Below are 23,909 nucleotides of genomic sequence, written 5' to 3'. Positions count from 1 at the left end.
ACGTCATCAATTTGTGTTCATGTTTCCATCCGTTCGCTATGCTGGCAGTTCTCCGAAATCTAACATGCTGTCAGTTTTACAAGTTCAGCCAAGACAACAACCACTCTATGCGCCACCTAATAGTTGGCCTCGAAAACGATATGAAAAATTTCACATTCAAATCTATTGCGTCGTATCCCAGAAATTGCGTCGTAGAGAGTCAAATAGGTCCAGCAGTGGAAATTTACTAGCTAAATACAAAAGACTATTGAAGTTAAACTCTCTCTAATCCACCAATAGTGGGAAATTGCGCAGCAATTTTTAGGCTCGACACAATCAAGACCGCGATCGTCTCGTCACTTTAGTGGAGTGCTTTGTTGAGACAAGTTGAACTTGATCCCAAGTTATAAAAAGTTTTTGATAGTGAACAAATAATTATTCCGTGATAGCTTATAGCTAAACTCGAAGTAAGTTCGCGCGCTATTAGTGTTTTTAATTACTGTGAAAATTAATTGATTTTATTTGAAATTTAACAGCTAAATTTTCGAGTGAATTATAGTTTGAAAAGAAATTGAATACTAGTGAATTAACTGCCAATTGAATTCAGGTAAGCCTAATACGTTTAACTAGTGAGCAAATAAGTGAAATTATATCCGCGTTGATTAGGATTAGCGTGCCCTAACAACGTGGGCGGTTAGTCTGGAGCCGACTCGAGTAGTCCGTTGTGGATTCGACGAACCACTACTAGCCCGTGCAGTGCGGACATCCACCGTGCGAACATTTGCTGTCGGCGGCTCAAAGAATCGCCTCGCTCGTCTCGTCGATTTGAGTGCCCTCTCCTTGGTGCAATCGGGTGTCATCGCAAGCCAATAAGCCGCAAGGCGTCGGCCAAGCTACATCCACGGCCGATCACTCCACGTAACTAGGGGACGCCTATACCCCGAATGAAACGCCTGCGCGCATGACCCGTTTGTGAGGCGTCGAGACGAAGCCACTGATCGAGCTGAGAACCGACTACGCGACGGTGCAATAGAAGAAGGCGGATTGGGTGGAATCACGTGGGGACTACCGACTGCGAGCGACGTCCGACGTTGGATTCCTCGTTTGCGCACATCAAGGTCAGATCTGATCCTTTTGCTCACTCTAGAGTTAGTTTCCAATTGGAATTCCAAAAAGCTAGAAAGCGTGACGTCACCATAGGCAATTAGGTTTATTTGAATTTGAACTAATTTGCTTTGAGTTTGGAGCTCAGCTCCCGAAATACAAACTATTTGAACTCGAACGATTTAGTTGAATTGACACCGCGTTCGACTATTGATTTAGAATAATAAATTACTTCGAATTTAGTTTGTACTCCACTTTTTTCTCGCGTCACGCTAATAAATTTTAAATTGATTATTTGATTGTGTTAGTTTAATTTTAGCAAAGTAATTCCTCTTTGGCGGATCATTGAGATTTGATTTTCGGTAATTATTTTAGATCATTTGTTTGAAATTCTATCTGCTGAGTTTATTTGATTTGCCGTACGACGTTTGGGACGAAATTGCGACCTTAGTTCTGCGAACTTCAGTTGACCTGCCCTGAGAAGGCAGTCTCTTTCCGGGCTAATTAACGGAGTAACGGTCCTTCGTTGAAGGTGGCGCTTAAGCTGTTACTTGGAAACAGAACGGAGCGTTACATTTTGGCGCCCAACGTGGGGCCCTGATTGCGGAGCCTTGGCGTTTTTGTACATAATTGAATTAGTTTGAATTTTTGCAGTAAAGTTGTTGAATTGAATTTGAATCAAATCGGAATTTAACCTAGGATTAGTTTTTATTTAGAATTCGTTGAGCAAATCTAGTAGTAAGTTAGGATTACAGTTTCGGAAATCGGTGAATTCGTTTAGTTTAGTTTCGGTTATTTTTTTTTCTTTGAATTTGAATTTTTGAACATAATATTCGAATCGTAAAATTTCTTCTTTTTTCCTTGTTTTTTTTTCTACTATATTTCGTGTGTTACTGTCATATTCTTTACCCTAGTTTAAATTGAAGTGCTATTTGAAGTGATTGAAGTGAACGTGATTGTGAATTTATAATTACAATGGCCTCGGAGAACTACAGCCTAGATGATAGTGGGAATTTGAACCGTACGGCGAATTCGCAAAGAACGCTGGTTACTCCACCAGGTTCCGACTTCGTTGATTCTTTGAAGGGAGCAGTTGGTGGTTTGAATCCCGCTCGCACACCGCGTATAGTCTGGGCAGACCAAATGCTGATGGGAGCTTCCGCTCACGGACCCGAAGTCCACGGATTGTCGTTAGATAGTCGTCTTCCAGTCCCGAATAACTTGCAGGCCGAAATGGACCACGCTGCAAGACTCCAGCTTTCGGCCGAAGGATTCCCGCTTCCTTTCCGGGGAGTTCCGTCCAGTACCAGGTTGGAGAGAGCGGCTGGAAATGACTCCGATGATTTGCCGGCGGATTTGATGGGATTTTCCGAACCAGGAGCGGAGATGACACGGGGTACCAATCCATTTTTGACACCCGGTTATCGGGGACCAGAAGGCACGAGAAGTAACACTGGCCTCCGCGAACGGCAAACACAATCGCTTAATGGATCATTTCTGCTACCTCGAGACGACGCTGTACCGCTACTGAATTCCACCGTGCAGCCGATCGTTTCATCGGGAACCACGATGACAAATGGAAGGCCAACAATGCCTCGTCCTGCGTTCGACTCTCAGCCGTCGTCTTCAACGCAAGGTCACCGAATGTTAGGTGCGGTTCAAACCAATGTTCCCGCATATCGGAATGGAGGTTGTCGTACATCCATCAGTGAAACTGGAGTATCCACGCAGTACGTCTGGGGGCAAACGGAAGGAATCGCACAAACCGGTCGTCAACCACCTGTAAATGAGAGTGATACGTCGCATAACTATGTACATGTGTCGGAAATTCAAAACTATGTGCAGACTTACGTCCGCCAACTCTTGACTGGCCAACCGAATCGTCCCGTTGTTCCAGATATGGTCGTTAACCACTTGGCTCAAGAAATCGGAAGTATCGGCCTACATAATCCCGGAGTTCCTGATGTGTCTCGTACTCCGGATGGAGTTCATGTTGTCTCTCAGGAACCGCCCAGGTTGCCAGCGCCTCTGCAGATGCGGAATGCGGATAGATCAGGCCTACAACCTGAAAGTAGGGGAAGTCCAATAAATCACGAGACCCCTCCAGCATTCAGGGAGGTTCTACGAAATTCGTGGCCCAGCTTTGTAAACCCTGGATATCCTCGATCTCCCGTCGGACCAACGGTTCGAGATCAACTCCCAGAACCGCGTTTTCGTACGAATTATCCATTGAATGCTTCACCAAATGTTCAACCGACAAATGAGGAAGGAACCCAATACCAGATGAGACGGGGTAGGCTGCCGCATCAAACTTGCAACATTATGGAGAAATGGCCCAAGTTTGCGGGGGACGCAAATCCGACTCCTGTGATTGACTTCTTGCGACAAATTGAACTTTTGAGTCGTTCGTATCAAATTTCCAAGGAAGAGTTGAGAACCCATGCACACCTCCTCTTCAAAGAAGACGCTTATGTCTGGTATTCTGCCTACGAGCCTAAGTTCAATTCCTGGGATACCTTGTTGTATTACTTGCGCATGAGGTATGACAACCCGAATAGGGATCGATTCATTCGGGAGGATCTGCGAAATCGAAAACAACGTCCTAACGAGCTGTTCAGTGCGTTCCTCACGGACATTGAAAATCTGTCTCAGCGGATGAACAAAAGGATTTCCGACGAGGAGAAATTCGACATTGTGGTAGAGAACATGAAGATGTCCTACAAACGGCGACTAGCATTAGAGGAAATTTCGTCATTGGAACACTTGGCACAACTGTGCTACAGATTTGACGCGTTGGAGGGAAACTTGTATCATCCTCGTGGTCCAACTAAAACACCGTTGGTCAATGAGATCTTCGTGGATGAGAAGGAAGCCGCGGACGCCGAGGACCTGACCGATGAACTGGAGGTAGCTGCGCTTCAGGCGCGTAGGAATCCCAAGGACCCATCAACGTCGAATATTCGGGCAACCAATGACCGAACCCAATCTCTTTGCTGGAATTGCAGAAAATCCGGACATCTGTGGAGAGAATGCGATCAAAAGAAAGGTATCTTCTGTCACATGTGTGGTCATCCGGATACTACTGCGTTCAGATGCCCACAGCAGCATGATCTGCGGACTGCGTTCGAGTCCAAGCCAAAAAACGATTAAAGGAGGAGATTTTTGGGAACCGAACTCCTGCCCAATCGGACAAAAAGGTTCCCCATTCCCCGTTTTCCAGATTCAATCAAACCTTCCTGATAAAGACCAGTTTTCGACGTTGTCCCCACCTAATTGTTTCGATCCTCGACACACAAGTCGAAGGGCTCGCAGACACCGGAGCCAGCGTGTCAATTATAAGCTCGACGAATCTCCTCAAACGCCTTGGATTAAAGGTTCAGAAATGTCATTTAAAGATTTTTACAGCGGATCGGACTCCATACACCTGTTTGGGATACGTCAACATCCCATACAGATATCAAGAGGTCACGAAAGTAATTCCTACGCTTGTGGTCCCGGAAATCTGCAAGACTCTGATTCTAGGAATCGATTTCTTAACGGCCTTTAATTTTGAATTAGTCGCTCAGCCGTCTTTGGAGGAATCGGAAAACCCAATCACCAGCACAAATCTTTGTCTGAATTATATCGAAGACTACTTTGGAAAGGATGAAGGCCACATTTGTTTCCAGCTGACCCCAGAAATCCCTAGAGAACCTGTTCCAGAAAACCAAGAAGGCGATCCCAGTCTGGAGATGCCCACGGTCGAAATTCCGACGAAGCGAATAGAACACCCTCACGAGATCGAGACGGAACATCAGCTGTCCTTACAGCAGAGAACGGAGCTTTTCGAAGCGATCCAATACCTTCCAGTGACGCAAGAAGGACGATTGGGCAGAACACCCTTGATAAAACACTCGATCGAACTACTGCCCGGAGCGACACCACGACGGATTCCTTCCTACCGATGGTCGCCGGCAGTGGAAACAGTAATCGACGCTGAAATGGATCGACTTCGGAACCTCGACGTTATTGAAGAGTGTGAAGGTGCCGCTGATTTCGTTAATCCGCTTTTGCCAATCAAGAAGCCTACTGGGAAATGGCGTATTTGTTTGGATTCCCGACGGTTGAACTCCCTGACTAAAAAGGACGACTTCCCAATTCCGAACATGACCGTGATCCTGCAGCGAATCCAGCGCGCACGCTACTTTTCCGTGATCGATTTGACCGAATCGTATTATCAGGTCGAACTCGATGATGACGCTAAAAGCAAAACGGCTTTTCGGACCAACAAGGGCTTATACCGATTCAAAGTCATGCCCTTCGGCTTAACTAACGCCCCAGCAACCATGGCTCGTTTGATGGTGAAAGTCCTTGGGCATGACCTGGAGCCGTACGTATACGTCTACTTAGACGATATTATTATCGTATCGGACTCTTTTGAGGAACATCTCCGGCTGATAAAATGCGTAGGAGAGCGATTAGCTCGCGCAGGCTTGACTATCAACATTTTGAAGTCTAAGTTTTGCCAAATGAGTATCAAATATCTCGGATACGTATTATCCGAGGATGGACTGTCGATGGATGTTGCGAAAATCCAGCCCGTTTTGGACTACGCTGTTCCTCGAACGGTAAAAGACGTTAGGCGATTGCTCGGTCTTGCCGGCTTTTATCAAAAATTCATCAAGAACTATTCGGAAATTACTGCTCCAATCATCGATCTTCTAAAAAAGGGACGCCGGAAGTTTGAATGGACCCAGGAAGCGGACCTTGCTCTTCAACGGTTGAAGGATGCCCTTGTATCTGCACCGATATTAGTTAACCCCGATTTCTCGCTACCGTTCATAATCGAGACCGATAGTTCAGACTTGGCCATTGGTGCTGTATTAGTCCAAATTCAAGACGGCGAACGGAAGTGTATCGCATATTTTTCGAAGAAGTTATCGAGTACTCAACGGAAGTACAGCGCCACCGAGCGAGAGTGTTTGGCGGTACTGTTGAGCATCGAAAACTTCCGACATTTCGTCGAAGGGAATCGTTTCGTGGTTCAAACCGATGCGATGAGCCTCACCTTTCTCCAGACGATGAGCATCGAGTCGAAAAGTCCGCGCATCGCTCGATGGGCGCTGAAGCTCTCAAAGTACGATATCGAGCTTCAATATAAAAAAGGATCCGAGAACATCCCTGCCGACGCTCTTAGTCGTAGTCTATACGTCATTGATTGTCATCTTCCTGATCCGTACATCGAAGGACTTAAGCAACAAATTGAACTGAATCCTGATCAGTACCCTGATTTCAAGATCGTCAACGGAAGAATCTTTAAGTTTATCACCAATTCCACCTTACCAGAAGATCCGGCATTCCGATGGAAGGAAGTTTTACCTTTATCCGAGAGAAAGTCAATCATCGAAGGCATACACAATGTAGCTCATCTTGGATTCCTCAAAACCCTGGAAAAAGTGCGGGAACGCTACTACTGGCCCCGCATGGCTAGTGAAATAAAACGCTTCTGTAGTAGTTGTAGAGTCTGCCAAGAGTCTAAGGTCCCGAACATGAATGTGCGTCCACCCTGTGGAAAACCGAAACTTTGTAGCCGGCCATGGGAACTAATTTCCATAGACTTTCTTGGGCCCTACCCGAAGTCACGCAAAGGAAATGTCTGGATCCTTGTAATCTGTGACTTCTTCTCAAAATTCGTGCTTGCGCAATGCATGAAGGCAGCCACTGCTCCAGGAGTCTGTGCTGTAATGGAGAACCTGGTGTTCAACCTTTTCGGAGCACCTGCGGTTTGTATCACCGACAACGCGAAGGTCTTCCAAAGTGACCTGTTCAAAAATCTACTGAAAACTTACGGGGTGACCCAGTGGAATTTGGCCGTGTATCACCCGAGCCCAAACCCAGCCGAACGAGTCAACCGCGTAATTGTGACCGCTCTACGATGCGCCCTAAACAAGCAGGCTGATCATCGCAACTGGGACGAGTCAGTGCAAAGGATTATAGCTGCGATTCGTACAAGCGTACATGAAAGTACCGGGTTTACGCCCTACTTCATCAATTTTGGGCGGAACATGATCAGTATGGGCAGCGAGTATGATCATCTGAGGGAATTTGAATCTGAGGCCAACTATATTCCAGCTCATCAAAGCGAAGAGGCTCGAAAACTTTATGCGTTAGTACGTCAAAATCTCCAGGAGGCGTATAAACGATATTCGCGGCCGTACAACTTGCGATCCAATGAAAATCACGTTTTCAAACCAGGCGACATAGTTTACAAACGCGACGTTCATCTGTCCGATAAGTCTAAACACTTCGTTGGCAAATTCGGAACCAAATACACCCGTGCTAAAGTTCAGTCGGCTCTTGGAACGAACACGTATATCCTTGAGAACGAGGAAGGTCATAGGATTCCTGGTACCTTCCATGGGTCATTCTTAAAGAAGGCCTAAAAGACAGAATGAATGTTAGTCCTTCCGATTGAGCTTGTTAAACATAAGCTATGACGGCGCAAGTGCCTATTGCGCATCAACAAACACAAAAGCCGAAAAAAAAAACTCTTTTGAGGTGTAAAAGGCAACCGTCCAACGTTCGAGATGTCCTTAGGTTTCCTCACGTTGTTGACAACATCACTCAGCAACTGAACTTCCAGCTATGACTGCACTACGGTCGCGTAGTGCATACACTATCATCAATCAAAAACACATTCGTGGTGCAACGATACCGTCCGATCAGAAACAAGTAGAGATCATCGATCGTCGACAAACCTCTCAGTAGGCTGTAAACGGAATGTAGAGCTACGACGGTGCATCTGCCTGATGCACAAAAACAATCACACAACATAAAACACTCTTTGTAGGTGCTTCGGCCAAAAGTCCAACGTTTGAGAAGTCCAATAGGTTGCCTCACGTTGTTGACAACATTCTGTTTCGAATGTAGGTCAGTCTAGTCTGCTCGATCAGACAACGACCTTGACCGCGATATCGAAACAAGTCGCACAAAAACAGTTCTCTCTATTCTAATAAGAATAGTAAAGATTATCCCACATGTAGGTTTTGTTCATCACAATCAATTTGCACTGATAAGCACTTTTCTCTTCTTATTTTAAACTTTCTTTTCTCGTTCCTAGTATCATTCAGTAGTTGTCGCAGTAGACACATCATATTTTGCATAAAAGTTTGTTTTTTCGAAGTTAATTCCTGAAAAATTAGTAAAATATTTCATTATCTTACCTCATCATGCGTAGTTTCTTTGTTTTGATTCCGTATCTCATTCAGTTTTCATTTTGACAGTATTCAGTTTTGACAGCACATTCTCCCAGCTTAGTTTTTGACATTCCGCGAAACGTCTTTAACGTCTGAATAGGGTAGCTATGTTGACTGGTAGGATTAGAATAGGGCGTGAATGAATTTCGGTATGCGTATGGGTAATTAGTTTATTAGGTAATTACGTTTTCCAATTCGTTTATTGGAGTAATTCGGTAAATCGGTATGTGAGTTTTCCTGATATGTCAGGAGTAAATCGGTTTAGTTTAAGACAAATTTTCAGATATTTCTGAAGTTATCGGTGTTTAGAATAAGATTATGTTTGATGAGTGTATCGGTTTGATAGTAAAGGTTTGTTTGTATCGTGTTTTGGTCAGCTCAACATAGTTATTCGGTTAGGCGATTTAGTATGTTTTGATTAGTTGCAATAGTTTCCATTCAGTAAATTTCATGTTTTCATTTGTTTAGGTTATTCCGATTCTGAAAAAAAAAATTATAATGAATTTTATAAATGTTCTATGTTAGTATTTTCTAAATGAATTCCTAACATAAAAATTTTGAAATTTTTTAAATTTCAAAATTTGTATTTCTTAGCATGGGCGAAATGTAACCATATTGTGAATTCACTCTAATAATTATTACGTCATCAATTTGTGTTCATGTTTCCATCCGTTCGCTATGCTGGCAGTTCTCCGAAATCTAACATGCTGTCAGTTTTACAAGTTCAGCCAAGACAACAACCACTCTATGCGCCACCTAATAGTTGGCCTCGAAAACGATATGAAAAATTTCACATTCAAATCTATTGCGTCGTATCCCAGAAATTGCGTCGTAGAGAGTCAAATAGGTCCAGCAGTGGAAATTTACTAGCTAAATACAAAAGACTATTGAAGTTAAACTCTCTCTAATCCACCAATAGTGGGAAATTGCGCAGCAATTTTTAGGCTCGACACAATCAAGACCGCGATCGTCTCGTCACTTTAGTGGAGTGCTTTGTTGAGACAAGTTGAACTTGATCCCAAGTTATAAAAAGTTTTTGATAGTGAACAAATAATTATTCCGTGATAGCTTATAGCTAAACTCGAAGTAAGTTCGCGCGCTATTAGTGTTTTTAATTACTGTGAAAATTAATTGATTTTATTTGAAATTTAACAGCTAAATTTTCGAGTGAATTATAGTTTGAAAAGAAATTGAATACTAGTGAATTAACTGCCAATTGAATTCAGGTAAGCCTAATACGTTTAACTAGTGAGCAAATAAGTGAAATTATATCCGCGTTGATTAGGATTAGCGTGCCCTAACAACGTGGGCGGTTAGTCTGGAGCCGACTCGAGTAGTCCGTTGTGGATTCGACGAACCACTACTAGCCCGTGCAGTGCGGACATCCACCGTGCGAACATTTGCTGTCGGCGGCTCAAAGAATCGCCTCGCTCGTCTCGTCGATTTGAGTGCCCTCTCCTTGGTGCAATCGGGTGTCATCGCAAGCCAATAAGCCGCAAGGCGTCGGCCAAGCTACATCCACGGCCGATCACTCCACGTAACTAGGGGACGCCTATACCCCGAATGAAACGCCTGCGCGCATGACCCGTTTGTGAGGCGTCGAGACGAAGCCACTGATCGAGCTGAGAACCGACTACGCGACGGTGCAATAGAAGAAGGCGGATTGGGTGGAATCACGTGGGGACTACCGACTGCGAGCGACGTCCGACGTTGGATTCCTCGTTTGCGCACATCAAGGTCAGATCTGATCCTTTTGCTCACTCTAGAGTTAGTTTCCAATTGGAATTCCAAAAAGCTAGAAAGCGTGACGTCACCATAGGCAATTAGGTTTATTTGAATTTGAACTAATTTGCTTTGAGTTTGGAGCTCAGCTCCCGAAATACAAACTATTTGAACTCGAACGATTTAGTTGAATTGACACCGCGTTCGACTATTGATTTAGAATAATAAATTACTTCGAATTTAGTTTGTACTCCACTTTTTTCTCGCGTCACGCTAATAAATTTTAAATTGATTATTTGATTGTGTTAGTTTAATTTTAGCAAAGTAATTCCTCTTTGGCGGATCATTGAGATTTGATTTTCGGTAATTATTTTAGATCATTTGTTTGAAATTCTATCTGCTGAGTTTATTTGATTTGCCGTACGACGTTTGGGACGAAATTGCGACCTTAGTTCTGCGAACTTCAGTTGACCTGCCCTGAGAAGGCAGTCTCTTTCCGGGCTAATTAACGGAGTAACGGTCCTTCGTTGAAGGTGGCGCTTAAGCTGTTACTTGGAAACAGAACGGAGCGTTACAAGTTCTTCAGTAGATCTCTAGAATTTCGTTCAGTAGTCTCTCAGGATATTTCTTCGGGTGGTCGTCCGAAAATTCCTTCAAGATTTCCTTCGGAATTGTTGCCATAAATTTTCCATAAGTTCCGAAGGAGATCGACCCGACAATTCCTTCAATAGATTCTCCGGGAAATATTAGATGATTTATCGGTGAATCCCTCAAGGAGAGATACCCGGTTTGACTCCTACAAAAATTCTCAGTCACTCTTTGGCGAGCGTTCGTTCGAGACAGTCGCAACTTTTCGTTCGTCCGGTTTGTCTCCAGTTCGGTGGCTATTTTCGTGCTAGTGTTTCCGAGTGATTAAGTTATTAATCCCTAGTGGGACGTGTGCGGTTGGCTAGGCCACAATTTTTGCCGCAAAAGTTCGTTTAGTTTGAGTAAAGTTCACGTTTTCATTATATCACGTGGCGCATTGACCGATTTATCGAGCACAGCAGTGCAGCACCCCCCGCATACCGCGCCGCTCGCGCGGCCGTTATCGGCTTCTTCCAGTGAGTACCCAAGCTCATCGTCGTCGACAGCAGCAGCCCACCGAGAGAAGAGCAGAGAGCGTTCAACCGCCGCACACCGCTCGCCTCCTCCCAGTGCGGGCGATCCCATCGCCCTGACCTGTCGTCGTCGAGCCTGTGGCAAAACAGAGCACAAAGCTAAGTATTCAAAGTTACCCCTCGTTGTTCCCCCCTCTCCACTGACTCTTTGATTAGATTTAATTTGGTATATAAGCAGTTTTTTTTCTCTTATTTTTTCCTCACATTCCCTGTGCAGTTAATTTTGTCCCTTGTTTTTTTTTTTATTATTTCGTCCCCGTGATAAGTGTTAGTTTAAGATTTTTGAGTGCCCCGTGGTGGTAGTTAGCTGCCACAATGGGCGATGATGATGATGGCGGGGGTACTTCGTACCGCATCAACGAAGCTTTGTTATTGGCATCGGATTGCTCGAGCCAACAAGGCGATTTGAATGCTAACCCCTTTGCCCCCCTTCACCATGGTGCTTCTCCAATGGACACCAACAGTAAATCTGTTTCGACGTCCCCCCGCCTCAAGGCCTACCCTTCCGACTTTGGCGGGCCATATGTTGTTTTCTTCCGACCCAAAGGCAAACGTTTGAACACCGTTCAAATCAGCAAGGATCGGACTAAGCGGTATTCTTCCGTTGTCTCCATTGACATGGTCGGTACAGCTAAGCTTCGGGTGACAGTAGGCGACCGAAAACACGCTAATGAGATTGTGGCCTGCGAGTTGTTTACTCTTGAGTATTTTGTCTACCTTCTGAGCGCGTCGATTGAGATTTCGGGGAAGGTCGCCGACGCATCTTTGACCTGCGAAACGATCATGCAAGGCTGTGGTCGTTTCCATAACCCTTCTCTACCTCCTGTCCAGATACTGGATTGCCGGCAACTGCATTCGGTATCCCAGGAGGGCGAGAAGAAGGTTTACACACCATCTGAAGAATTTTCTGTGACCTTCTCCGGATCTGCATTACCAGATCTGCTGGTGATTGGCAAACTTCGGCTACCTGTGAGGCTGTATGTACCGAAGGTAATGAATTGCATCAATTGCAAGCAGCTGGGCCACACCGCTCAGTACTGCAGCAATAAACCTCGCTGTGCAATATGCGGGGAGAGTCATGTGGACGGTGCGTGTAAAACGCCGCCCAAGTGTGTTTATTGTGGTAGCGACCGTCCACACGATCTCAATGTTTGCCCGAAGTACATACAGCGAAAACAACATCAAAAACGATCGTTGCAGCAGCGTTCAAGGCGAAGCTACGCCGAAATGCTGAGAAAAGTTGCTCCGGTCGTTGAATCACGCAACATCTACTCGTCTTTGTCTCTCGATGATCAGGGCTCTGACTCTGAGGTCGGGGACGGGGTTCCCTTTGATTTTAAGGGTGAAACGAGGAAACGGGTGAGGCTCCAAAGACCCACCAAAAAACCTCGGAATCTGCCTAGCAGTGACCCCCAACCCACCGTGACAAATTCTAAGAGTGTTAAAAAAGGTAACAAACGTTCACCTCCTGGATTCAAAATCCAAGATGAACGAGACTTTCCTTCGCTCCCGGGAACATCAAAAATCCCAGATGTCCCAATTTTTTCGACTTCTCAGCCAGAGGGACAGCATTCGGAGAACCAGGAACAACCTCTTGGTGCTCCGATGTTTACGCTTTCTGGCATCGTAGACATCGTCCTTAACTTCTTTAATGCTTCTGACTCAGTGAAGAGCATTGTCAAAGCACTTCTTCTAATTTAACCACCGAGGTCGAAGATATGATTTCTGTGCTACACTGGAACTGTCGTAGTATCGTACCAAAATTATACTCTTTCAAATTTTTAATTAACAATTTACAATGCGATGTTTTTGCGCTATCCGAAACATGGCTGACACCCGATGTAACCTTACCTTTTTCCGATTTCAACATTATCCGTCTTGATTGGTCCGACTCGTACGGAGGGGTGCTTTTAGGGATCAAAAAGCAGCACTCATTTTACAGAGTCGATTTTCAACCGATGACAGGCATCGAAGCCGTCGCATGTGAGGTGACAATCCAAGGTAAAACTCTCAGTGTTGCCTCCATATATCTTCCACCGAGAACTGCGATATCTCACAGGGATCTCGCCCACATCTGCTCGGTTATGCCTGAGCCACGGCTGCTCATGGGAGATTTCAACTCCCATGGCACATGCTGGGGGGAACTGTACGATGACAGCCGTTCAACTTTGATATATGACCTCTGCGACGACTTCAACATGACAATTTTGAACACCGGAGAAGTTACGCGAGTGGCACCTCCAGCTAAAGATGGCAGTCCTAGAGACAGCCGATTAGACCTCTCAATCTGTTCGAGCTCACTATCGCTGGAGTGTACATGGAAGGTTATCCAGGATCCCCATGGTAGTGATCACCTTCCGATCGTTGTTTCTATTTCCAATGGTTCACGTCAACCTCCATCTATCGACATTTCCTACGACCTCACGAAACACATTGACTGGGGAAAGTACACGGAAGCAATTATCGACGGTGAGCAATCGGTAGAAATTCTTCCACCGCGGGAAGAGTATCAGTTTCTATCAGAACTGATCATCAGTAGTGCGCGTCAGGCACAACGTCGACCAGTGCCAGGTCCGTCGGTTCGCAGGAAACCCCCCAATCCGTGGTGGGATAGCGAGTGTACAGAAATCTATCGCGAGAAATCCGCTGCGTTCAAAGAGTTTCGGAAACACGGTTCGGTTGAAAACTTTAAGCGGTACGTTTCCCTTGAAAGCAAGTTCAAGAACTTGATCAAGGCGAAGAAAAGCGGTTACTGGCGTCGGTTCGTCGAGGGTTTATCGCGCGAGACATCAATGAGAACTCTTTGGAACGTCGGGAGAAGAATGCGTAACGCGTCGTCGGTAAACGAGGATCGAGAAAGCTCTCCTCGGTGGATTCTCAAGTTCGCAAAAAAAGGTTTGTCCAGATTCCGTACCCGTGGAGCGAATAATTCGGGATGTTTCCGAGGATAGGGACGACATGGATAGGCCGTTTTCGATGGTTGAATTCTCACTTGCTCTTCTTTCATGTAACAATTCCGCTCCAGGAATGGATCGAATTAAGTTCAACTTGCTTAAAAACCTCCCCGACGTCGCTAAGAGGCGCTTGTTGAACTTGTTCAATCAGTTCCTGGATAACAACATCATTACGGATGATTGGAGGCAAGTGAGAGTGATAGCTATTCAAAAACCCGGGAAACCCGCGTCGGATCATAATTCGTACCGTCCAATCGCGATGTTGTCTTGTCTACGGAAGTTGTTAGAGAAGATGATTCTCTTCCGACTGGACAAATGGGTTGAATCGAATGGCATGTTGTCTGATACACAATTTGGTTTCCGCAGAGGCAAAGGAACAAACGACTGTCTTGCGTTGCTTACTTCAGAAATTCAGCTTGCCTTTGCTCAAAAGCAGCAAATGGGCTCAGTGTTTTTGGATATTAAGGGAGCTTTTGATTCAGTTTGTGTCGATGTTCTTTCCGACAAACTACACGAAAGTGGCCTTTCACCAATTTTGAACAACTTTTTGTATAATTTGCTGTTTGAGAAGCAGATGAGTTTTACTCATGGCGACTTGACAGTTTCACGAATTAGCTACATGGGTCTCCCCCAGGGTTCATGTCTAAGCCCTCTTCTTTACAATTTTTATGTTAGAGACATAGATGATTGTCTCATGGAAAATTGCACGTTAAGACAGCTTGCGGATGACTGTGTTGTTTCTATAACGGGATCAATAGCAGTCGATCTGCAAGGACCACTACAGGATACTTTGGACAATTTGTCTACTTGGGCTCTCAAGCTGGGTATCGAATTCTCTCCGGAGAAAACCGAGATGGTTGTCTTTTCTAAAAAACACAAACCGGCAAAGTTTCCGCTCCATCTGATGGGTAAGACAATCACTCATAGCATGTCTTCTCAATATCTCGGCGTCTGGTTCGACTCCAAATGCACCTGGGGGAAGCACATTGTGTATCTGATACAGAAATGCCAAAAGCGAATCAACTTTATGCGAACTATTACCGGAACATGGTGGGGAGCACATCCGGAAGATCTGATCAGGCTGTACCAAACAACCATTCTGTCGGTTTTAGAATACGGTAGCTTCTGTTTTCAATCCGCGGCGAAAACACACTTGCTGAAGCTTCAACGGGTTCAGTACCGTTGTCTTCGGATCGCGTTAGGTTGCATGAACTCAACTCACACTATGAGTTTAGAGCTACTCGCTGGTGTACAGCCTCTGACAGACCGCTTTGCGGAGTTATCGTTCCGGTTCCTCATCCGATGCGAGGTTGTGAATCCATTGGTCATAGAAAATTTCGAAAAGCTGCTCGAACAGAACCCTTAAACTTGTTTTATGAGTGTGTACTACTGGTACATGACGCTGGAGGTAAGCCCATCTCCGGTTAACACCAATCGTGACAACTTCTCAGACTTCGACAGCTCCTCTGTGGATTTTGATCTCTCTATGAAGGATGAGATCACCGGTATACCGGAATCTTTTCGTTCCATAGGTATTCCACAAATTTTTGCAAGTAAGTTCGGGCATGTTAGCGGGGACAGACAGTTCTTCACAGACGGTTCGAAAACCGAAGATTCGAGTGGTTTCGGTGTCTACAACGAATTTCATAGCGCCACCTACATGCTTCAAAAGCCATGTTCGGTATACATTGCTGAGCTAGCGGCTATATACTACACCTTAGAGTACATTCGCACTCTTCCACCTGAGCACTACTTCATTTTTACCGACAGTCTAAGCTCTCTGGAGGCTGTTCGGTCAATGAAACCGATGAAGCACTCAGCGTACTTCCTGAATGGAATACGCCAAGTCTTGAGTGCTTTGTCCAAACGCTAATACATCATCACCATAGCTTGGGTCCCTTCACATTGCTCAATTCCGGGCAATGAGAAAGCGGACTCTCTGGCTAAGGTGGGCGCTAGCGGAGGCGATATTTACGAGCGTCAAATCGCCTTCGACGATTTTTTTGCATTGGCCCGTCAGGAGACCTTGTTCAGCTGGCAACACAAATGGAGAGATGGAGAGATGGGTAGATGGTTGCACTCCATTATTCCACAGGTGTCGAAGAAGCCATGGTTCAAAGGGTTGGATTTAGGCCGCGATTTCATTCGTGTAATGTGTCGGCTGATGTCCAACCACTATTTGTTGAATGCACATACCTTCCGTATTGGGCTCTCAGAAAGCAATCTCTGTGTCTGTAGCGTAGCTTACCAGGATATCGAACATGTCGTGTGGGGATGCAATGAGTATCGTGAGGTCAGATCTGAGCTGCATGAAATTCTCCGGGTCCGAGGAAAACAACAGAAACCCGTTAGAGAAGTGTTGGCAGGACTTGATTTGGAATACATGAACCTGATTTTCCATTTTTTGAAACGTGTTGATGTCAGAGTTTGATGTAGTACGTTCCTTGTTTTCGTTGTCCGCCTTTTGGTTTTGTTGTTCGCCCCTGTCTGTCGTCACCCCCCTGCCGTTTGTCCTCTTCTTGTCGTTTTCTACCGATAAAGTCCTCTCTTTTTGGTTCCGTTACAGATATGGACAATTTGTCCCATCAATGTTTTAGTATAAGTTAGCAAATAATTTAGTTTTAAACCCATAAATCCCTCCCTCCCAATTTTATTTTTTTTTCCGCGAGTACTTCGGCTTCCCAAACTAACATAGCTTAAGGCAGTAATAAATTGTAAAATGTAAAATCATTGTAAAAAAAACAAAAGATTTCGGCTCAGTTATGCTCATGTGGCGCCCGAGCCTTCCAAATAAACGAATAAGTAAAAAAAAAATTCTCAGTGCATCTTCTGGAGGAATTCCCGGTGAAGCTTTTGGAGTAATTCTCAGTATAACATCTATTCCTAAAGCACGGAAAACTTCATTTTCTAAAGTTAGGAATCATTTTATAATCAATTTTTTGATCGCAAAGAACCAAATGACAGATTGGTTTCTCACACTTTGCACCTCAAGTGTGAACACAATATGAGGTCAGCTGCTAAATGTCTACTTATGCTGTAAAACGGTTTCTCTGGTGACCATGACCTAGAAAGATCGAGATAATCTTTGATCTTTAAACGAACTTTGGTCTGGCTTGCATAATAAATTGGCCTACAAATTTATTTTCTTGGCTCCAACGTTTGAAACCCAATTTGTAATCTTCACAGTCGAAAATTGCAAGACAAGATTGAGATCACCATTTGTTCATTTTTATACCAGAACATTACAAATTATAAATTTAAATGATTTAAATTTAGCTGTCAAAGCCTACATTTGTTGTAATAATCCGAAAGCAATACAATATGGGTTTCTCCGGTGGCCACTCCGGTGACCACGTGGAACCAATATGACTATTCATTTGGGGCCCCTATAACCATAGCTGGCCCCGAAGGCATTCAGCATGACCATACTGAGGGTGACGGGCTCGATTTACGGTTGACCTAGGAACTTTTCGTAAGGGAAATTACTCTTACTCTCATGCGCATGTAGTATCTTCGTGCCTGCCACAAGATATACATATGCTGTAGCCGGCACTAGGCGGCTCAGAAAAGTTTTACTAGGGCGTTCGGGTTGAAGGGAAACAAAGTGGCTTATGCGCCACCTCCGAAGAGGACCACCTGTCGATATCAATTGCCCGGCAAACTCAAACTTCAGGGCGAGTTCAGTTTAAATCAAACGACCGAACGAACTAGCAAATGTTCTATGTTTGGAAGTACTCCAAACGCTATCGACTGACCGACTCAAAGAATAATCAAAAACACGACTTTCTACCGATAACGAATGCACGTGGTCGACCTGTATCATCACAGGCCAAGTCCGTCTCGACCCCAATTCTCTACACGCTTCAGGACAAAAATGGAGGACTGAGGATCCCAAGCAGTCCGACTTGGAGAACAACAAATCAACGAAAACTACAACCAAAACGAACGAAACGTGAAAAAGATCCTAGAACCAGTGCATTAACTACGGGAAGCTCTAACTAACAGAATTACTCACATCATTTAGGGAAACACAAACTTTCAAATAACATTTATTCCAACGATCTTACATTTCTATTCGGGTACCCACTTCACATCTCTCAACTTTCCTCTCCCTTCTATTGCTCCTAACTGTGCGGATTTCTATTTGGCCTATCGATCTAATTTTAGATTTTCGCTCTCGAGCTCTCACGAATGCTTCCCACTCTCACATTCCTTCACTGTCTCAATCCATCCAAAAATAGCAGAAACATGGGCAGTCTACTTACGGTTGGACTTCTGCTTTACCGTCTCTTCATTGCCGGTTATACCGGCACCGTCGCCCCTTCCTTCGCGTCGCTTCAGCGACGCTGGCCCACGCGGATGAACAAAGGGACCAGAAATGAATGGCGCTTGGTGATGCAGGCCGCCGGCGCAGTGAATTCTGCTTCCTGGCGGGAAAATCGCTCTGGTGGAGTGCGATGGTGACGGCGCAAACTCCCTTCTAACTCCGGCCGGCAGTTAGGACCTTCGAAGCTGGCGCGTGGGGTCAGAAGTGTGGAATTGGCGTATGGGGCGCGGTGTGTCGAGCGGGAGGGTTGGTGGTGCGGGAAATCAACTGCCAAATAAAAAGCCGTCGAACGGCTATTCGACGGGAATGAGCTTTTGTTCGGGAAGCGTTCAGTTTTCTCCTTACCTTTTTTTAGTCTCAATCTCGCACAGCACCGCACAACCTGGCTAATTTATTGCTTTTAGCACTACCTATCGGGAGGGAAAATCTAGCTATTAAACACTGATCACTAAGACACTTCTCACGTTTTAATTACCTGGGACAAACACACCGCGAAACTATTTAAAGAAAAACTTCACACTCCTGCCTCTTCCACGGGTCAGATCAAAGTGGACGAGACAGAACTTGAGATGCCTCAGTAAGGTCGTCTTTTGGGTTTTGGGCCTTCGTACCGGAAATCGGGTAACGATCTTATCAAAAGTCGGTTCCCGATTACTCTTTGAGCCGATCAGTGATTTTGTCCTTTTCCCCCTCAAACATTTCGCATTTAGCTAGCTCGGTTTAATTCTTTACTTCTAAGTCTTATTCTTTGAGGGTAACGACAAGTGATCCCGACGGGAGATCTTACTCAATCCCAACGGACCTTGGCACATGCTTCGTGAGATGAGTTATGTACGCTCCAAGTGAGTGAACGATAACTTCCGAGTTTATTAGTGAGTGATCTTAGTTCATTATTGCATGCAAGTAGATGAAACATACTGCTGTTCGTTCTGAAGGTTACTGAATTTATATTGCTGTTCGTTTAGTTTAGTTTTCTCATATGATAACATAATTTATTGGTTCTCTATCGAATACCGCTACATAACACTGGACTTGTTTTACGAAAATTTGGTTGTAGGAGTACAACCAAATTTTCGTAAGGGCAAGCCTTACTGTATCACAGAATTTCAAAAAATGAGACACCTACATTGTAAATAAGGCTCTACACAAACTACGCATAAATACTCAATAAATATAAATAAATTTGTAAATAATGTGTAAATATCTGTACAACTTTCCAAAATATGAAAAAAAAAGCTTCAAAAAATATAAATACATAAATAAATAAATAAATAAATATAATAATAAATAACTAAATAAATAAATATATTAATAAATAAATAAATAAGTAAATAACTATGTAAATGCATAAACAATAACATGTACACAGATATATTTACAACCAATCAACAAAACATGAACACATCAATATATAAATTCGAAAAAAAAATCAACAAATATATCACCAGTTCTACATACGTCAATTGGAAAACTACTTTATATTTACAATGAATTGGGTCTCGAAATTTACACTATAGTACGGATCTTTGGTTCATTGGAGAAATCAATAAACAAATTCAGTCTCAACACCTTCAACCACAACATCATAGACATCAAAATCACTTGGATATTGATTCATGACGACTTCAACTACTACCACTCAACATAACCGACTCATTCAGCCATGAAGCTACCCCATACCTGATGATGGAAATACTACTTCATTCTGAATTCGCCTCACTGTTTGCTCTTAGATCGACGATCAAGGCTACTCCCTGACAAAAAAAGCTTTCTTAGAACAAACGTTATAACTTAAACTCTAAAGCGCATATGATTACGCATCGTCTTCAATACCAATACCTTGGCTAGGAAGAGAGCGCTTTCATAGCATAACTTGATCCCACATACGGAATATGCCGAATCAGTACTTTAACATCCCACTTCTGTACTGTTTCTCACGTCAGGCATCGAGCATGACTCACCGAAACCTGTAAGAAGTGAGTGACTCCACAAAACTCATGAAACATGAATCTGTTCATCGATAACTCACAGTGAACCTCTGAAACGTCAAAATAGGTGGACTGCTGAAGTTGTTTGTTTATAGTTTAATGGAAGAGGTGTATTTTGCGAAAAAATATTGGAATTTTACGTGATTTAGTGAAATTTATCGAAGAAGTAACTTAACCATCTTTATTCTTGTGAAAGGTATAAGTGTGACGTGTTTTAATTTATGTTTATAGGTAACAGACGAGGTGCAACAACGACAACATCGCCTGCTCACGATGAACGATGGATCGGATGGAAACGGCCTAAAATTGAAGATTGTTTGCTGGACGATATATGGACTGAGTTGTACGAGTTACGTTGGATGCGGGATGACCAGATCTTCAAAACAAATAGCTAAGTATTATTCCATTTTCTATCTCCTAATCAACCATATACTGTTTCTTTCTTTTATCTTTTAGGTTAAATCAGACGAGCAAATAACATGCAACCAAAAAGTTCTAGCGATGGTTGACCGCTAACCAGGCATGAAGATGACGTCACGATATTTTACATACAGATCGACAGAACTATCATCGACCACAATGAAGAATAAATAACAAAAAGTTGAATAAATAAGTAAATAAACATCTTCATAAGCAACTAAATAAATTAAACATCTAATAAATTAATCATCTAATAAATAAATCCATTAATATATGTAAATAAATAGAGCATCTCTTAAACTATAAATAATGCATCTAATAAATACTACACACAACAAACAACTAGAATAAGGTAAATAAATCATCTGATAAATAAATAAATAAATAAATAAATAAATAAATAAATAAATAACATGTAAGCAAACAATGATATTTACAGGAGAAATAAAGCTTTTAGCCTTAAGTACTAAACTAGCTTTAAGACTCGATGTGCACTACATGCTAACATCCATCAATGAAAGAAATACCCTTGATTGGTCATATTTGATATTTACAATTTTAAAAACGTCAAGTTTGGTCATATTACGAACTAGAAGACTATTTACAATGGGAAAAGTATTTACAATTAGCTCCTTAGTACTATAAATTCAATTTGCAACTTCGGTTGTTCTGACAGCTCGATTGACTAGATTAGCTCTTCTTTATCGACCCATTTCTGGGCAATTGAGTCTATTTCGCGATCAGCGTCTGAGCATCCCCAAACTCAGACTCACGCTTTTACCTTCCAATCAAGTACTTCTCGTCAACGCTTTCTCAGCTCAGAGTTTCTGGCAAAAAGGTCATCGTCCTTGATAATCAAGGACTCCCTCTGTCTTCTGGTCGAGGGGATAGGCATTTGCAGAACAAACCAAATTGAAAAAGAATTTACCATCCTAAGGCGGTCAAAAGTTAACATTGACCAACTCATTTGTGAAGTTTCTTCTTGGGCTAGAACGAATGTCCTCGCCCAAGGATTCCCCCAGTAGATAGAGTTTTTGTGGGGGCGGCATCAGACTAGGTCTGATGCTAAACTTCACAAACGGTGGCAAGCGTTTCCGCTGCAACCAGAGCTTTTAAGCATCATGGCGCAATTGTTACTACTCAACTAAACTGAGAGCTACATAGCTTGACCAACGAAGAAATCAGTTCTATTGAACCAATTTCTTCAAAAACTTACAATTGAAGATACCTAATCTTTTCCCACTGGGGTCTTCAAGATCGTAGCAGTGGCTTCCTACCACCTTCTTGACCACTGCCTGGACATATTTTGGTGCTAATTTAGAGCAAAACTTGTTGCCTTTGTCTGATTGCTCCATGTTTTTCTTCAAGACTTTTTCACCTTCCTCATATGTTGGGCAATTTGTATTGGAGCGAAGATTGTAATAAGACGCGTGCTTTTCATATGCTTTCTTAAGATTATTCCTGACGTCTTCAAGCAGTTTTTCCCTTTCATCAGTTTTAAGCTGGTGGTCTTCTGTATAGTTCAAATCTCGTAACTTCCTGTATTCCCTACCATCGGAAACCATGTTGCGACCAAACAAAACGAAGTAGGGGGTGTAGTGTGTGGCTTCGTGAACTGAATTTCACAGCATTGGCGATTTGCTGAATATTGTTGGACCATTCAGTATGACCATTTTTGATCGAAGCGCGGATCGCCGTGGTGATCACGCGATTCACCCTCTCCGTATCATTGATCTGCGGATGATAGTTTGGAGTCCGCCAATGATTCACGTGGTACTTTGCCAGTAAGGATTGGAACTGCTTTGAAGTAAACTGTGTACCGTTATCTGACAGGACTACCTCAGGTACTCCAAAGAGTAGGAACAGGGAGTTTTCGACAAATTGTACTAATGTATCTGCCGTGGCCTGTCGGAAGGGCTGCACAATCACGAACTTCGTAAAAAGGTCCGTAACGACCAAAAGGCAAGTGTTTCTACTGCGGCCTGATGCCGGAAGTGGGCCTACATAATCCATGGCCAAGAATTGCCATGGATATTGTACAACTTTTTTCTGTTCTGCCATTGGGGGTGTGGTATTTTTGTTTGTTGCTTTGCTTGTTTGGCATAAAAGGCAACTTCGACAAAACTTTTTGATTTCTACGCCCATTGAGGGCCAGAAATAACGTTCCTTAACCGCCGATGTCGTTTTCTCAGCACCAAGGTGCGCTGTGTCGTGAGTCTCCTTTATGACCTCGAGTCTTTTAGACCTTGGGGGATAGAGCTTCCATTGGAATCTACTATCCTCAAGTTTCCCAGACATTTTAACAAACTTAAAGATCTGATCATCGACGATTCTGAAATCAGGATAATCAAAGGGTCTTTGCCTAATACGATCCAGAAGTTCTTGGTATTCGGGGTCTATTGTTATCGTGCCTAGCGTTTCAATGGACCTAGAGAGACAATCAGCCAAAATGTTATTTTTCCCTTTTCGGTACTCCAACTCAATGTCATGGGATTGAATTTTCAACGCCCACCGTAGTAACTTCGAGTTTCCTGACTCTACGCCTATGGTAAACAACCATAACAGGCTTCTGGCATCGGTTACGACCTTAAAACGAGTACCCTCTACATAATGGCGAAAATGCTCGATAGCCAAAAGGACACCCAAGCATTCTTTTTCTACGCTAGCATACTTTTTCTGTGTACTGCTAAGCTTTTTGCTGAAGTAAGCAATAACCTTTGGCTGGCCATTTTGAAGCTGGATTAAGGCAGCTCCAACGGCGTTATCCGATGCGTCCGATTCTATTACAAATGGACAACTAAAATCAGGGTTACTAAGGATGGGGGCAGATATCAGGGCCGCTTTAAGGTCGCCGAAAGATTTCTCGGCAGCCTCTGTCCAAATGAATTTGTTCCGTGTTTTTTTCAGGAGATCGGAGATCGGAGCAACGATGGCGCTATAATTTCGTATAAACCGCTGATAAAACCCAGCAAGGCCTAAAAGTCTCCGAATGTCTTTTACGTTTCTTGGCCGGGCATAAT

General features: G+C 43.6%; 2 protein-coding genes across 10 annotated transcripts in view; both read left to right on the top strand.

Annotated features, from left to right (window-relative positions):
* The window catches only part of LOC109407097 (neuronal acetylcholine receptor subunit alpha-7), a 349,591-nt gene that overhangs the window by 13,486 nt on the left and 312,196 nt on the right, over window positions 1–23,909 (top strand). The gene's annotated exons all lie outside the window — the stretch shown is intronic.
* Window positions 106–4,515, top strand: LOC115268837 (uncharacterized). Its single transcript, XM_062851747.1, has 3 exons — window positions 106–446; window positions 516–586; window positions 646–4,515. The coding sequence occupies exon 3, from the start codon at window positions 2,059–2,061 to the stop codon at window positions 4,231–4,233; it is 2,175 nt and encodes a 724-aa protein (XP_062707731.1). The 5' UTR covers window positions 106–446; window positions 516–586; window positions 646–2,058; the 3' UTR covers window positions 4,234–4,515.

Source organism: Aedes albopictus, chromosome 2 (assembly GCF_035046485.1).
Source record: "Aedes albopictus strain Foshan chromosome 2, AalbF5, whole genome shotgun sequence".
In the NCBI taxonomy this organism is placed as follows: Eukaryota; Metazoa; Arthropoda; class Insecta; order Diptera; family Culicidae; genus Aedes; species Aedes albopictus.
Note: the sequence above shows the minus strand (reverse complement) of the source record. Positions and strands in the feature narration are given on the sequence as shown.

Coding starts and splice junctions, on each gene's coding strand:
- LOC115268837 (XM_062851747.1), top strand. CDS start 2,059: ATGGCCTCGGAGAACTACAGCCTAGATGATAGTGGGAATTTGAACCGT.